At 50.6% G+C, this 16,956-nt stretch overlaps 2 protein-coding genes across 2 annotated transcripts in view; one reads left to right on the top strand and one right to left on the bottom strand.

Annotated features, from left to right (window-relative positions):
* Positions 1-2,242: 2,242 nt before the first annotated feature.
* Positions 2,243-5,863, top strand: TGME49_230820 (hypothetical protein; the record flags this gene model as incomplete). Its single annotated transcript, XM_002367942.1, has 2 exons — positions 2,243-2,609; positions 2,802-5,863. 2 exons carry the CDS (start codon positions 2,243-2,245, stop codon positions 4,007-4,009), a joined length of 1,575 nt encoding a protein of 524 aa, XP_002367983.1. The 3' UTR covers positions 4,010-5,863.
* Positions 5,864-6,201: 338 nt separating this feature from the next.
* The window catches only part of TGME49_230830 (ATPase family associated with various cellular activities (AAA) domain-containing protein), a gene marked incomplete at both ends in the record, with an annotated part of 42,128 nt that continues 31,373 nt past the window's right edge, over positions 6,202-16,956 (bottom strand). Inside the window, 13 exons of the mRNA XM_018780274.1 lie at positions 6,202-6,266; positions 6,931-7,001; positions 7,487-7,626; positions 7,864-7,974; positions 8,571-8,837; positions 10,115-10,424; positions 11,155-11,477; positions 11,939-12,139; positions 12,932-13,130; positions 13,706-13,975; positions 14,721-14,941; positions 15,861-16,091; positions 16,662-16,946. Of these exons, the coding sequence (XP_018636868.1) occupies positions 6,202-6,266; positions 6,931-7,001; positions 7,487-7,626; positions 7,864-7,974; positions 8,571-8,837; positions 10,115-10,424; positions 11,155-11,477; positions 11,939-12,139; positions 12,932-13,130; positions 13,706-13,975; positions 14,721-14,941; positions 15,861-16,091; positions 16,662-16,946 (2,694 nt within the window). The remainder of the gene's footprint in view (positions 6,267-6,930; positions 7,002-7,486; positions 7,627-7,863; positions 7,975-8,570; positions 8,838-10,114; positions 10,425-11,154; positions 11,478-11,938; positions 12,140-12,931; positions 13,131-13,705; positions 13,976-14,720; positions 14,942-15,860; positions 16,092-16,661; positions 16,947-16,956) is intronic.

A 16,956-nucleotide genomic window follows, 5' to 3' on the forward strand; every position in this document is an offset into this window, starting at 1 on the left:
TTGTCAACGCAGGAGAGACGGGGAGACGTTCGATGGCACACATACTGTCTGTAACTCTTGTTTTGGACACAGAAAACCATTATTGTCAGATTTGTTCGCCAGTTTCACTGTATAGGCGTGATATAATACCGGTAGCGCTTCAGACTGGAGAATGTTGGTGCATATCGTCTCTGCGAGCGTCGCAGAATTTTGCTTTTTCGCGTTTGCAGGCACGTAGCTCGAGTGACACGCTGACAGGTTCAGGAGGTACTGCTCTTGGAAAACTCCGCCTTGCAGCAAAGCTGCCTAGTGTGGACACTGTGCATCTGAGCGCAAAGTGCTTCGAAGCTAGAAACTGAAATCCACTGAGTACAGTGCGCGAGTATGCTCTGGTTTTCCAGGGCGTTCGTCTAGAATTGTTTATCAGTTCACGAATGCTTGCACATACCAGGTAGCCATGTGTATCAAAAGATGATTTAAGCAGGCCTCCAGGCGAGTTAGCGCGGTGGTTTCTCCCGGAGTACCAGAAGCCATGTGATCAACATAGTTTAATGGGAAATTAAACGGAACCTGCGATGGAAAATACTTGCATCAAGGAGCCCTGAGTCAAGCGTGCACCCTCCTGAAACTCGACGGTTTCTTTTGGGGCAGCAAATTATGTTGGTCTCCAACTCTGTGTGGCATGAAGGAGAACAACAATCATTGCTCTTACTGCGACGTCTTTATGTCTGTTCCACTGTCTTCCAGTTCACTCGTGGGTATTCTTGTCGCTCCATGCGCTACCCATGGACAGCATAGGTGTCAGTCCAAATGTGGATTCCCACCACCAAAGAGGAAATCGGCATCCAAACACGTTCTAGTGTCTGTAATTTTAAGAGGCGGGAACGCAGGCCAGCGCGGCCAATCAAACACCCTTGACGCCTCAGTTGAATGACACAGACTCTGTTTAATGAATACCTACAGTGGCGTCTGAGTCGTCACCACAAGATCAAAGTGAAATTGAGACGGGGTCATCAGACGGTGCTGCGTTCAGTGCTGTATCCAGAGAAGTAATGTTGGGTGAGGCATCTGCACGATTGGCCGGCTACGAATCCCTTGATATTCACACAGCTGTAGTGCAGAAAGAAAAAAAGCTAGATTCTACCAAACATTTTACTGAAATACACAGAATGATACTATTTGCCCTTTTTTGCCTTACTTCCCCAGCTCAATGGACACCCGACAGTTTCATAGCGATTGCATAGGCGCGAATTCAAATGCAAGACTGATTCTTGATCTTTGTAAGCTCAGTGTAGCTGCCTTGGGAACAACCTTGTATGCGCACAGGAACAAGATATGTACCTATCCATTTGAACGGCATTCTAAGTCAATGCTTTCGTTTATATTGCTGTAGGCCATCGCTGTGGTCTTTGAAGCATCATCGGATGGAGTACGTATGACTGCGTAACAGCACAGTGACTTCGCTCATTTTCAGCCCTGCGAGATATCGCACGTGTACCTCTCAGACAGACGGGACGGGATGTCGCGTCTCTTCACTACAAAGGTCACCGACGGTGGCGACTGTTCGCCTTTTGCTTACGAATAGACAGCTACTTTCTTTCCATAAAAACACAATTTGTCCATTCTCGTTTCCCCACGGTTGCCATATTTACAGAATGTGAAGGCAAGAACCCGAGTCAGTGTTGTTTTCAAGGTTTCCTTTTCAAGTAGCGGAGTCACACAGCGAAGTGGCTTTTCCCGCCGCTGCTTACCCACCTCGTTCGCAGTTTTTTCGGTTTCTCGTTGCGAGAGGAGAAGGGCCGGAAGGCATTTTACGTCGTATTCTCGGGGCCCGAGTGGAAAAAGCGAGACGAGGGACCCTTGTTCGAGTGGAAGGTGGTGAGAGATCTTCTACCGTCTCGAAGCAGCGAATGGAACACGACATACACAGCTGTTGACGAGCGGCGCTCAAATGCGTAGTGGCGGCTATCGTAGGCCGCACATAGTTTTGCGCCCGTCTTTATCCACTGAGAGACTTTCCCATGTTTGTGGTCAATGGTTTCATTTGGAAAAACTATGTGGTCCCTTGACATCAGCCAGCTAAAAAAAACAGGTCAGCAGCAAGTGTGCCTCAACTTCATGGTTCTTGATTTTGCCCATCCGCATGAGTGTGTGGCCCTTCAGTGCTGATTGCTTGGTCCCTCTCGTCATTTTCCAGTACGTTGCGTCAGCAGTCATATGTTACGTTTCGTCCTGTGTCGATTAGCCTCTGCATCTTTTTTTCATGGGTGAAAACTCTACCACAGGCCTAAGGGGGCAGGCCGATGTCAGCCAGTTCTCAGATGCCGCTGTCGAGCCGACTTTGTCCTCTCCACCGACGGGGCAACGGCAGCAGAGTTTGCCACTCTTCGGGGAAGAGACGTGCTCTATCTCTTCCGCTCCGTCGGTTGGTGGAGGGGGGGGCTGGCCGTTCCAACGCCAGGGATCGTCACGTCTGACGTCTAGAGGGACAAGCCTTAGCAGCTGTTCAGACGCAGGCTCGGGTTTAGGGGCACTGAGGCAAAGAGAAGACAGTTTTCCCGAGTATCATGGCGTTGGACTGCCCCTTGGGGGGAAGTACGCGCTTGACGGAACTGGTCTGGTGCTTGCCCGTGCCCCATCCAGAAGGGGTGCCAGTCGAGGACAGAGGTACTGTGTATCCAGGGAGAGTAGCCTAGGGGTAGGGCGCCCACCACTTAACTCATCCGGAACATCAAGGACTGATCCCTCTCCCTACGGGAGAACTCGACGGACGTATGGCTCTGTTCACGATACGCAGGCAGGTTCTGTGTATCTCGCATCAGCTCGAGTGCCTTTTATCTTTAGTCATCAGCTCCTCAGTCTAACTGGATTGGACGAAGCAGGGTTCTCAGATACCAGGAAAGTCCCCTCTACGTATCAGGCTCTGGCCGCTCGGTTTGTACACCAGGTTCACCAGGAAGCCGGTAACGGCATGTATCCTCTCTGGTCAGCTGGTGTCGTCCTGCGGTTGTGTCTTTTGGGGGCCCTTTTTTTCGTGTCTGTGGGAGCGTGGCTAATTTTTGAGGACGAGCAGCACGTCGAGTGCAAACTGAATTATGCTGAGAAAACGCTTCAGGAAGGAAGTTCAAGGTATTTGCTGAAGGGAATCTCTAGTGCCCATTGCACACGCGAGGTTAATGAACTGAAGGGAGAGGAAATCAGTGTGTATGCCGAAATGGGGCACTTTTTCCAGAACGATGCCCAAGTACTCTGGAGTCGGAATGACCGGCAGCTTGCAGGCAAGATCTTCACTGATCCTAAAGACGTTCGCGAATGCGAACCCTTAGCAACTGCTGTGGTCGGCAATGTTACAAAAGTGCTTCATCCGTGTGGCGCGCTCGCATGGGCGGTTTTCACTGATAAGTATCAGTTTTTAGAAGGAACACCTGAAGGAGATAATGATCAGGTGCCAATGAAGCCAATACCATTGAACCAGACACAAGCAGTCCTCTTACACTCATGGCCGTGGCAGGACATGTACAAAAACCCGCCGGCAGAAGACCGCGCTGCTGTACTAGACAAAGTGTATTTCTGGATGAGCCCAGTCGACAATGATGACGGGGAGGACATGTATAAAACACGCGAAGAAGCACGAGCAGAGCTGCTCATGGATCGCCTCAACTACGAGGAGGCCGGTGAAATGGTTGAGAATGGTCATTTTATCCAGTGGATGCAGACAGCGGCACTTGGCACATTTCGTAAGCTGTACGGGAGCCTGGAGGGTCCGCTCAAACTGCCTGTGTCTGCACATATAACTGTCATGTATGATGTGTCGTCATGGAAAGGGAAGAAGGCAATTGTGCTAGTGCAGAAGTCAAGATTCGGGGGCCGCTCGCTCTTTATAGGCATAGCGTACTTGTCCTTCGGTTGCCTATTGACCATGCTAGTTTTCTACATGCTATGGAAAAAGTGGCAATATCGTAGGGAAGGGGAGGAAATTCGAGATCTTCGGTGGCAGACGAAGACTCGTGGAAGCAAAAAAACGAAATGAGATGTTAACGAAAGATATGTATGGTAAGCAGCAAACTTACCCGAAAGAATCATGCTGTACCCAATGTGGTGTTCTGCATACTGTGCACCCTCGTCTCCAGGCAGTAGCTGTCATGAGTTTACAGCTGCACGCTGCCAGCAGTGTTTTAAACAGTAGGACAGGACTTGCACGGCATTTGGGGACGAAATAACCGTTCTGGTACGTGTGCAGAGATGGTTGTGAGCTGATTTTGAGCTCCGGCAAAAGCCGAGTTATCTCGGTCCTTCTGTTGCATTCACAGTAACTGTATTTACGTACCTGTGTTTGTGCGTTTGGTTATATTCGGTATCAGGCATGTCCACTGACTCTGAATGAATAGATTTGTCTACGACAAATGCTCCATCTTAAGGAAGTTGAGAACGTTTGTGTTTTTTGGGTTAGCAGGGGACTCAAGCAGGTGCTCCTGAGGTTTGGATTGGGCTCGTCGGTAGCATTCGGTAGTAGTGGTGTTTGTTGGTTCTAGATTGTGAGAAAGAAGGAGAAGGAAAGAGATGTGTCGGGGCGGCAGCGTGCGGAAGTCAACTGCACACGATGAAAGCGGGACGTCCCAGTTTCGGAAGGCTTTCCACCTAGAGATGGATCGATCGTTTTGATTGATTCACGTTGATGAGGATGGCTTGAAGATTTGCGGCTGAGTCCGGTCTTGAAAACAGGAAATTAACACAGAAGTCAGCGGACAAAAACACAGCCGTGAAGGGATATCTGAGATCGACGCGCGGTGCTGGTATGTCGGCTGCGCTCTCTTCAAGTGACTAGCGCAACCACTCTGACTCGGGTATACCGCACATTACTGGACACCAATGTGAGACCGTGTTGAGATTCATGTAGCTGTCGTATCGGCGAGACTATATGTCCTGTTGAACACGTGCAATACCGTTGATACAAGAGGCGATTTGGAGCCTACAGATATGTGGCAGTAGTGTTGTGCTCAGGTAGAACCGGTGGAGTGCAATGCGCCGTGCTCAACGTGAAGAAAGCGTGTGAGGCCAAGAGAGACAATAGAGTTGAAGCTTTCCATGAATCATTATGTGTGGATGATGGAATGCAATTTGGATCCGCTCCTCAGGCTGTTGATCTGAGGAACAGTTCAGTCTCGAGATGGGACAGTAAGGGCGACATTGAGACGCACCCATCTCCTTGCGCCAGCTGTACAGTTGAACCACCTGAATCAGTTTCACACCGTTTTTCTTACTTGATGCGTCAAAGAGTCCGCTGTATGAAATGGAAGGCTTCTGTGTGAAGTGTGCTTCCCCCGGAGAGCTCGCGTCCTTTCTGTATGTGTTCTGATAGATATAAACCATCGGTGCCTTAGATGTATTCAATGTGTCGGACAAAGGTGCACGACACACCCACCAATCATTGGCACTGCCGCACGAATGTTTTTCGGCTACATCAACGAAACTGTTTCTTTCACTGTCGGCAGGGATATGATGGCGAGCAGCATGACAACAAGGGACGAACTTTGTGCAGAGGAGAAGGACAGTCATCCTTCACTCGAGTTCATTACCCTTTTTTGATTCAGTTAGGGTTGCGGGGCAAAGGATGTTAGGCTTTTTAATGGTATACTGTGTGTATGCCAGGTGAACGTGTATCTTCCTGTCTACTACGTGATTTCTTCCGCAATCTTGAGTGGCGAAGCAGAGGACCATAGTCCTGTGTTTTACATCGAGAATAAAAAAGGAAGGAGGGATCTGTGTTTGCTGCTAAAGGAGTGAGTTACCATTGGGGTAAGCGATTGACCTGTATTACATGTCACGCACAGAACAATCAAGCCACAACTTTCCGCACACGCATGTGTGCTTCAAGTCTTTGGAGAAAAGTTTTATTTGACTTGTCTCAGTTCCCACTTATGCGAACACGTACTTGCGGTCATTTTGCCGAGCATTCGCTGTACAACGTGCCAGCGCAGACCTGGGATTTCTCATTCTTTTTCTTACACATGACTTAGACACACAACTGTATGCACACACGACATATAAGGCACCATTTTCATATGAACTCTGTTGCACAAGATAGAAAGAAGTCGCCCCCCCCCTACAGCAGGACAACCGAACAAGAAAACATGCCAAGTTGAATGGTACCACAGTAACGACCTTATATTGTCTTTGCTCTTGTGACAGCTTGGACACGCATTGCTCTCTGTCTGACAAAAATTAAATGTTTTCGTTTTGGCACAAGAGAGCAACTCCTCGGAGAATCCAGTGCACGGGCGGAAGGTCTGAAGGCAAACAGCAGAGTACATGTGCGTGTCCTTTGAGAATACACTGATTTTCCATCGGTTGAGCCTACGCGATGTGGGCATTGCCCTTTCTCGCCACAGACATGAGCAGCTTCCCCACTAGCCTCCTGAGTGACTGTAGTTTCCGTCTAAATGGAGACTGAAGAAGGAATCCACATGAAAGAGGCAGAAGATTTACACCAAACTACCTAGGTCTAACTCCGACTGAGTGCGGATATCAGTACTGTTCAAGAGCTCTGGATAATTTATCTCCCCTCGCAGAAGGCAGCTTCCAGCTTTTCGGCGCTGGAGTTTGCGTTGAAGCTCCTGCCTTCTCAAGAAACACCTGAAGACCACGCGTCTGTGCCGCACCGACGGACGGCGTCCTGGGTATGCCTGCCAGCCCGGTGTCTGTATCTGAATGGGTAGTGTGACAGCGTTCTCGATATGCACTCTAGTGAGACCATCGGCAAAATTGGCAGACACGAGTCAGAATTCGCGGGTACTAAACGCCCGCCAGAAAACGCCTCCTTCCAAAACACATTTTGCTCTGTATCGGCTTCGAAGAGCTCCTGAGCTGGCCCGAAGACAGCAACCGCACGCGCCAGGCAGTATGTTTAACAGGTGGCTTTTCTCACTTTTTTCGGCAGAAACAAGCACTCACCTGTCGGCAAGTCAAGAGAGTGGACATAATTGCCCACTCCCTTGCGTTCGGGAGTTTTGTAAAGAGGACATCTGGAAGCAGCACGGTGCACAAGCGAACCAGCTGTGCTGTTGTATGATACCGTTAAATGTGTTTTTACTGCATCATCGGTGGTTGTCTGTGACAACCACTGCAGCAGCGCTTGAAATGAATTCACTACTTTCGGAGAAAACAAGTTGCTTTACTGTTCTCTGCAGGCTAAAACCCCGAGACGTTTGTGCCACAAGATAGTCTCCTGCGGCCTTAAGGTAGTCAGCCAGTCTGACTCAATGACGGGACAAGGTGGTTTCCGTACACCGCAGCACTCGCAAACAGAACATTACACCGTCCTAAGCAAGCTGCAGGACCTCATTTATGTCTCCGCAGTTTGTCTGGAAGCAGCACCATGTTGCTCGTGGGGATGACGTTAGTTCTGCTTCGTAAACCTTCACTCTGTAGCACAAGAAGGCACTTCTGGGTTGCCGTTATAAATGAATGGTGTGTGCATTTAGGTTCTTCTACACGACGACAACCTTACGAATAAACGACATGCTCTTGCTTGTTGCGTCGGTCTTCCAGGTTTCCGGTGGGCTCAAGCAGAATGACCGGCATCGGAACGAACCAAGCACCTAGTTCTGACTCACACAACCTTTGACTTGAGGCGTTCCATCCAGCGCCCTGTGGCAAACACGTTGGACAACATGCAGATTGAAACAGACACATACATGGATGTATATGTTCATCTATGTATCCACGTATGTATACGTAGACGTACACTCGCTACGTCTGAGCACGGTCAGTCCTCGTGCAGGAGCATCGATCGTGCCAATCCCGGCTGTGAATACTTTTTTATGGGGGCATGTGCTTGTTGCTTCTGGAGGTGTTCTGCGTTACCACTGCTGTGTGGTCCTTCACCTGCAGAAAAAGTCCATGAATGTAAATGCCTCGTGGCGGAGAAGCACCGAGCTGATCGGGGGTTTTCACCTTCGTCACGGTGGCCTTGAGTGTGAGCGAGTCTAGCGGGATCTGCAAACATGTTGGATATGCTTCCGTCTCCAGGTTTTACGAAGGCCATTGCAACCGCATCACTACGACCTTCACAGTCTCCCGAAAATTACGTGGTTTAGCGCCTGGTCTCGTCTGAAGAAGTCGATGCTCTTCAGCAAAGGACATAACCAGGCAACACTCCGGATCGAAGTGGAACAGACCCGCCAGATCCGTCTCAAGGAACTGGAAAAAAAGACAACTACGTCCTCGTGACTTCCGATGAGCGCATTGTGTCGCAGCTTCCCACGAGATTTGATGCGCCCTCCTCTGTTCTATCTCTGACTTCGTCATCCCAGTTGTGTTTTGTCTCCCTTTCCCCGGCAGGTGGCTCCGTCCAAAGGTTGCTAAGAACAACATCTCGAGCGCCGGGGGGACACAGACGTAAGGGGGACGATTTGCGGCCTGCATTTTCCGGGTGAAGGAGTGAAGCGCCGCCTGTGTGCGTGATGAGAAGCGCTCCCAACGCGCACAAGCGTGACGGCCTTCCACTTGACGGCCTTCCATGTCCAGCACCACCTTTGACAACGACACGAACCGCACTCGTCTTTGAGAAGCTATCAGCTGCACGGTCTTACTTTGTGCTTTCTCGCGTGTGTCTGAATAGCAGCGGCAAGCAGAGCGTCTGGACGGAAGTACGCGGGCAGCCAAAACGACTTGGGGGGTCCACGAGTAATCCACTCTCGGATGTGCTCCACTCTCTGCGCTAAGTCCGTGATCCAGGCTGCGAGGGGCTTCACTGAGGCGTACGAAGCTGCAGTCCACGCTCGAGGCACACGTTGCTCAAGCAACGCGTCATGCGTTTCTTCAACAGCGGCGGACATCAGCGTGTTTCCAGCCAGTGCCTGAGAATGGACATTGGAAACCTTCTTCGACGGCGATGGAAGACACTGTGATGCAACGGGAGTTCAACTCTGTACAGAAGGAGAAAAAGAAAGAATCAACGAGGAAAGGACGACAGACGAAGAAGGAAGAGCAGAAAAGAAGCAGACACAGACTACATCAAAAGGAGAATTGGAGTCTGTTGATGTAGGTTTGTGTAGTGCGCTTCCTTAGCCAGCCAGACATACACATACATTTCCACGAAGAACGCCTTTTGATCCAGTTTCTTTGGGTTGTGAAGCAAGGTTTGGCGAGCCTGTGATGCTTATCGTACATCGATGAAACTGCAGAGCACCTCCTTCAGAACTGGGATCACCTCTTTCAGCGTCACCTACAGCTAAAACATCTGTAACTGCTTTGAACGGGGCTACTACTTCATCTCCTGGAACATGCTGTGGGTGCTCAGGTGAACTCGAGCGTTTCGCATCCACGCTGAAGACACAGTGTTTGTGTGTGGTGATAATCCCTTTCGCTGTCCGCCCCTTTGTCTCCGCGAATGACAGTTTCATGGAGTCTCGAGGAGGAACAACATTAGCGGCGTTTCACACATGTCTCTGCACACGACAAGCAAGTTGCCAAGCTTCCTCCCGCAGTTCGTCTGTGGTCGGCCGACGTACACTAGGCGAACGGGAAAATGTGTGGGTGTGCTGCCATGTGAAGGAGAGACACTCCACTGAGGAAAGTGCAGATGGTAAGGTGAGAGTCGCAGAAAAAGAGCTTGCACTCGGGCTGCTGTAATCAAAGCGAAAAGCTCATGCCACACTCGCGTGGGGAGGGACAGGATCAGTCCACACCTCGGTCTCGTTCCTAGAACGCTCTACTCAAGAGGAACCTTTTCACAGACTTCTATCGGCGTCCCAATGTAGACATACACTTATATAAATCCTTTACACCTATTCAGATGAAGTTGGCTATGCATACGTCTAGTTCGCGTTTGTAGCCAAACAATATGTAGTGCCACGCACTACTGCGTGTATATATATATATATATGTATACATATATAATATATATATATATATGTATATGTATATAAGTATATATGCATACATATGTATATATATATATATGCTCGCGCAGATGTATATTTCCAGACAAAATCACCAGTATCGGGTGTTTTCGATGAGGTTCCGAAGCGCTCGTTTTCGAGAGTGTCTTCTCTCTGCGGTGTCGTCCTCTCGACGGTATGCGACCCTCCAGTCCGTGTTCCCCGATATGGTTTCTTCCCTTGGGGTTCCTGACCTGCTGCACCTCGAGTAGCGAGACCCGAACGAGGTGGAGGAGCGCGTTGAAGTTGGCGACTTCGTGCGAGAAAAAAACAGACAAGGGAGACAACTCGGGCGCCTTTGTAGCACTGTTTCTGCTTGCCTCAAAAGTCGACGCATGCGCCTGGTGTCGATCGAGGAGAGGCGGAAGGCGACTTAGCAGATCGCCCACGAGTTTCACTGCGGAAGAGTCGGAGATGTGCCGCGTTCGGGAACTGTCCGAAGACCTCAACTGGCTACTCGATAACATCCAGGAGAGCAGCTCTCGGGCCTCGCGCTCTTTCAGCCTGACAAAGCAGAAAAAAGGAGGAAAACGAAACGCATACTGGACACCCGAACGCGTTCGAGAAACGCTTCAGAAGAAGAAGAGGCGGGGCGCTGAGTGGTCGTTTAATGAGGAGATTCCATCCCAAAGTGCGGTGCGGACACAACACTACAGTCGCTGCATGCTTGTCCACGTGACATATTTGTCAACGTTGACAAAGAGACGAAACCACAGGTGCATACGCCGAAAAAATATACGTCTGGATAAGCAGAATGTCACACACAGCACTACAGAGAAGTGCCCCCATTGTTGTGTTTGGATACGCGTCACTACAGTTTTAAAGAGGATGCCACATGCGCGACCGACGCGTTTCGCCGGCACCGCGACGCTTTCAAGATAAAAGAACAGAGCAAAGAAGAGTAGATGAACACGAGTGAGCAGACGGCGCCGTTCGTCTCGAGCGCTGGACAAAGTCATGCGCAACAGGGCGTCTGGCTGCAGCGTGCGTATTGTCTGACTGCCTGTCCATGGCTACGGACGTATATCATGCTTCAGCTGAAGGGGAGCAAGGTCTCAATCTCCCAAGTCATAATGCGTTATTGACATTCGGACTCTAGGTTTTATCTGACTTGACTTGGGTGCGCGGTGACAGACTGATGAAAATGCGCGTCGTGTTGTGAGGAAAGAAAGAGAAAGGAGTCGTTCTCGTTCGTAGACATCTGTGGCCCACAGAAAGCAGGTGGTCCGCGTACATTAGACTGGCGTTGCGATGGAGGCCAAAGGCTTCTGGCGGGTCTTGTAGCGGCAAGCGACCGATGGCCTGGCGGCAGGCCTCAAAGCTCGTGGCATCTGGCAGACGGTAGAGCGGCGTTTGCGAAGGAAGAAAGTCTTGTTCGAGAGTGTGGGTCGAGACGAAACTTCTGAAGAGCGCGTCGACTGCTCGCAGGTCCATCGCGTCTGTCACCCTCCCGCCGTAGTTGAGGGCAGCCGTCGAGAAGGTCAGCGCGTCAAAGGAGAAACCGGTCTGGTTTCGTGGAACCTCCGCGATGGACCCCATGAGCTGAACTTGAGAGATCTGCAGCGCGAGAGGAGAAGAAAGGAGAGTCAGGTCAGAGCCGACCAAGTGCTGCCTCGATGAAGGAGGAAGGCAGAATTCACAGAACCGCCAGCCGAGGGAGTTTTCGTCTGCGATCGCTAGCTGAGATCCGAGCTTGCAACGCCCGCACAGGGTAATTCGTCAACGATTTGCGCCGATAACCGGAGTTGGGGAGTTGCAGATATCTGCGAAAAGAGTAGGAGTTTCGGGAGGTCTGTAGGCGTGCTCCTCCACAAGGCCTTACGTCCTCTACGGCAGATTCGTCGTGGAAGCCATGGTGTTCAGGTGAAGAAGAGACAGAGGAACAAGAAAGGAAACAGTCGCCGTTCCCGCGGCTGCGAAACAAGGTAAGTGAGCATCTGTCCGAGAAAACCTTCCCTCGCACTTTGAACCAGAGACGCACGGCGCTTGTCTCGAGATGCAACAGAAATCGCTCTTACGATGCAGTCCCATGGCGTCCAGTCGTAGACGTTGTTCCACCCGATCGCCCCGAACTTCCTTCTCTCGAGTGCGACGGCGTGGAAGAGCGCCAGGCCGAAAAAGAGTCTCTGGAAATCTCTTCGTTGTTCCAGTTGCCTCAACTCCGGATCTTCGCTGTCTTCTCGCTCGGCGTAGATGCGCAGAAGATTCGCCTTGATGCCCTGCGCGATCCGGAAGAGAATGCGAGAGATGATCGGCCATTAGCACTCGAGCTGGTGGCGACCCGAAGGCACAGGTGAAGAGGGCTCGAAAAGTAGACTGAACGAAGGTCGAGACACTCCCTGGCCGTGAAGGGATAGCCTTGTGCCACTCACGGGACTGCCGGATTTTCCGCAGGATGAGTTTTAAGTGCCAGATGTACAGTTGATAAGGAGGGTATGAAGAGAGCTCGAAAACGCCTGGCTACTCGAAATAGATTCTAGGGGCTAAAGAAGGAAAGGTGGCGGACGCGAACGAAGCACTGAACCAGAAGAAAAACCGGTTTCATAAAAAAACAGAAGAATCGAAAACTCCGGGCTTCCTCACCCAGAAGAAGCAACATGTCACCATCCCTCGTCCCTGGATAAAGGCTGAAAAAAGGAAACGCTCCATAACAGGTCTCCTTCGACCCGATGATTCCACCACTTCATACAGGAATGTACAAGTCAGAGAAGAACCCCTTTCTTTGGTCTCTCTCTATGTATATATTTATATATATACATATGTACATATATATATATATATATATGTATTTATAGGTGTATTTATGTATACGTGCAGGTTTGTACGAGGAGGTGCGCCTTTTGCGGGAGAAGGCATTGATAGACAACGAACTTCTTGCGTATGTAGATGAGTGGAACACGGGATGTAGACGGAAGCTACGTATGGAGAATGCACGCTACGATCGCCATACAAGTAGAAGCAAATGTCCAAAGACGTGCATGTCTGAGTGCACAGCCCTGAAGGAGACTCACGGCTGGCGGTTCGCTGGTAATTTTGATAGTCGATTCAAGCAGCGACAGCGGGAATGTTTGGCAAGGCATCGAGGTGAGAAAGAGCCGGAAGTTTTGGTGGACAGAACCTGCACAAAGTTCTTCGTGGAGTCTCTGAAGGGTCGGCATGAACGAGGGGGCGAGGTGGCAGTTTTGGAGACAGACCCACTCGCCCGTTTCTCTGCAGCGACAGAGGATCGAAAACAACGGAGAAAGAGAAAAGTCGAATACAACGTCGCCTCAAAAAAGCAAAAAAGAGGACACAACACTCTAGGGAGGGAAGGAAGGCGGGAGACCCGTTTCATGTCTCGCGAACAGGAACATGACCGCCGGATACAACTGAGTGGGTCCTGTCGAGATTGGCCATCTTCTCTTTCGCTCTCTGACACTTGTGCTTCCCAATCGCCTGCCCCGCGTGCTTCAGTGGCTGCGACAGTCCACATCGAAAATCCTAAACCCTACAAGCTGAAAGTCACAACGCGAAGCTTTCCCCTGGTCGCCTTCCTCTTCGCTGTGCGTCTGCATCGAGTTGCGTACTCTGTGTCCCTCGTCACACCTCTCTTTCTCGCTTTCTGTCGCTGTCTCCTTTCTTCTTGCTCTCTTCTCCCTCGGTCTCTCTCCCCTCTCTCTCCTCTCTCTCTCGCCTTCTGTCCCCTTTCCTTCTCTCCTGCTTTCGCGGGCGCGTGTTCGCCTTCCTTTGCTCTTTCTTTCTTCCTTGTCTATCCACTTCAGTTGTTCTGTTTTCGATGCCTGTACCTGGCTGCGTCTACGAGGGCAGCGGCTCTGGCGCCTTGACCTTGGCCGAGGGAAACGAAGTGAACGTCTTCGCGACCTGCGCCGAGTTCGTCTGCGAGGCGATTGATTTCCTCCGTCGGGTCGACACCAGACGAAAGAAGAAACAATATCGGTGTGCACGCGCTCGAATCGCGATACACCTCGCTGAGCGAGCGCGGCGGAGGCTCGATGAACTCCGCTCCCAGCTGACTGGCCACATACTTCCGAGCTGCAAGCACGAGTTCCTCTGGTCTGAGGGAAGGAGGACAAGCGAAGGCGGGAGAAGCCTCAGTAACGGTTCCCTACTTTGAAGAGGATACATGCATACAACAAGACAGAGTGGAACCGGACGGAGAAAAGGATCCCGCCTCCACGTACATGTCCTGTGTTTCTATGAACTGCCTTCAACGAGAAAAAACTGCTGAACGGGGAGAGAGCCTCTCGTCCCACTCCTCCTCCTCTAGTGGAGCAAGTTCCGAATGAGACAGTTAAAACGCACTCTTTTCCGCAGCTTTTCTTCACACAGGCGTCTGCCGAGGACCATCGTGACGCAACGCAAGCACCCTCGGATACTCGCGCACTCATCGACACGCATCTACATCTCTCTCTCTCTCTCTCTCTCTCTCTCTCTCTCTATATATATATATATATATATATATATATATATGCGTATACATATATATATATATATATATATATATGTATGTATATATGTATATATATGTATTCAGATGCATCTGGTTGATTGGATAGACGTCCATGCAGTATCTCGTTCATTGGTGTGTGGCGACACGCTGACGTTAGCATGTGAGACTCATAATCTTGCGTCGTTATATGCATGACTGTATAGACAAGCGGGGGTGCATGAAGGCGGCCTAGCGAGTCGCTCTGCTGTCTCTTTGCATTGGTCGTCGAGCTCTGACACTCGCGTCCTGACGCATGCATGCGACTGGTGTCCACAGCCAGACCTCCTTCCTTCTTCCGAATCGTGGCTCACCTAAGCGCTTTCGTGAGCAGCAAGGCCTGGAAGGGAGTGAGCGTCTCTTCGAACCCGTCGGGGAGAGAAGAAGAGAAGTCGAAATCCGAGTCGACGAAGCGCTGCCAGGCTTCCGGAGTGGCGAGCACGGCATGCAGCAGACCTGCGAAGCTCCCTCCGAGGCTGTCGAGGAAAACGAGTTGCTGTAACTTCTGCTCTGTTAGCCAACTTGCACGACGATCCTGAAGAGAAGGCCGGAGCGGCCCGAGCAAGAAACGGGACTTTGCGCGTCGGTGTGGACTCGATCGAAAGGTCGAGTCGAAGCAAGGAGGCGGCCCTCCTGATCTTCGCATAACGCATTTGAGTTCGAAAGCAAAGTGGCGTTCTTCGATACAAATCAATGCTTGTGTGACAAGGTCGGTCAAGTCGACTCCGATGAATTCCCTGACCTTCCCTTGAGCCCCCCTACGAAGTCTATGCAGTTTACCCTTTCGTAGGAACAAACACACAGCCGTGGGCCACCATAGGGACGGCAGCAGTTTCTGGAAATGGTGCTTTTTCCTTATGTTTTCGTATGTCCGCGTGTCCGTGCATGGAATCTTAGGAAGGGCATCCAGCTGCGACGCGGAGAGCTTTACGAATTCTATTTCTTCTCTCTTCTCCACAGTTCAGTGATCTGTCTACAAAGCCTAGGCCTTGCTTCGCTCTCTCTCGTGCCTCCCTCTGAAAATGTCCTCTTGTTCTCTTCGAAACTGCTCATCTCGCGAGAGCTCTCTTCTGTCATTCCTGCAGACTCTGCAGGGAACGAAACTAGCAGGCGGTCGCCGCCCGAAGAAGTCTCTCGAGTTTTCACTCGTTCTTCTTCTGCTGCTGCATTTCGTGTAGTTTTGAGTGTTGAGGCTCACAGATCCTTCCGCAGCACATCTGTCACTTCTAAGCGCCCCCTCCCGACAACAGGGATCTATATGCGGACATGGACAGAAGCTGGAAGGTTTTTTATGTGCCAGAAAATGAATCCCTGAGTGTCACTTGCGGGTTTGTGTATCTCGTCGTTTTCCGAGAAACGTTTCTCTATCGCGGAAGGCATTCCTCGCTCGCTGTCGGCTTTTGCGGAGCGTGTCATATACGTCCTTCCTTCTACGTTTCTTGTGGCTCCCGTACACGAGCGACGTCCTTCACGCGCGCATGTAGATCGTCACTCGCCGGGCATCCGCGAACAAGAAAATCATATGCCTCTTTCGAAGCGACGCCTCCGCGTTTGTCGATGGCGAGTGCGAGGAGAAAAGCGAAACAGAACTTGTGTCGCTCGAATAAACCATGGCACGTTCTGCGATACACTTGGAGAGTCAGTTCTCGCTGAAGCACGGTCACGCGCTGCGCGACATTGCCCTTCTGTAAAGCAAGACAGTGAAACAACGACAACAGACAAGCTAAACAGAAGAAACTGATTATAAATATAAATACATAGATATGCATATATACATATACATATATATACATATCTATGCATATATCTTTCTATATATACAGATGCATATATATATATATATATATATAGGGTAAGATATAGCGGCTGATGCACTTGCCTGTTTAGATATTCCAAAGACACTTGAAAAGTTATATCCAGTTTCGCAGACATCCCCTCACTCTCTGCGAGACTTCGAGGTGGACGCCTTCTGTCTATCCCCAGGGATATGTGCATGCATTCCTCTATTTGGCCGCCCGCACAGGTCCAGTGTGTTCCGTTCTGTGTGCAAGTGTTTCCTGGCGTCGCCTTTTCTCCTTGCTGGTCGTTTCGCCTTTTGTCGAAGATCGTGACAACGAGGAACCCGTTGATTCGAAGTCGCTCACGCTCCTCTATTGGTGGAGACGCGAGCTCGAAAAGTCTGTCAGCGTTCCGTTCTGTAGCTTTCAGTGACGGCTGCTCGTCATCGCTCTCGCGGCTTTCACAAAACTCCTCACCTCTCCCTGCGTCTCTTCTAGAACGTGTCTAAAAACTCTGAGGAAGGCGTTCAGCGACTGTCTGTACACCGCGTTGAGGCGACTCAGAGCAGCAACCACAAAATACAGAAGAGCTCCGCGCGCTGCAACCCCTCGAAAGAGGTCTCTTGCTCTGTCGAGTGTCAGCGTCGTTTCCTCGGCAACCTGCAGTCTTTTTCGAAGGTCGTCCGACATGCGTTTCGAGGCCGCCAGCACATCAACCAGTCGATCGTCCACCAAAATGTCTCCTGTCACCCCGGCAAGAAGCTGGAAAGAT

This window comes from Toxoplasma gondii, chromosome VIII (genome assembly GCF_000006565.2).
Source record: "Toxoplasma gondii ME49 chromosome VIII, whole genome shotgun sequence".
NCBI lineage: Eukaryota > Apicomplexa > Conoidasida > Eucoccidiorida > Sarcocystidae > Toxoplasma > Toxoplasma gondii.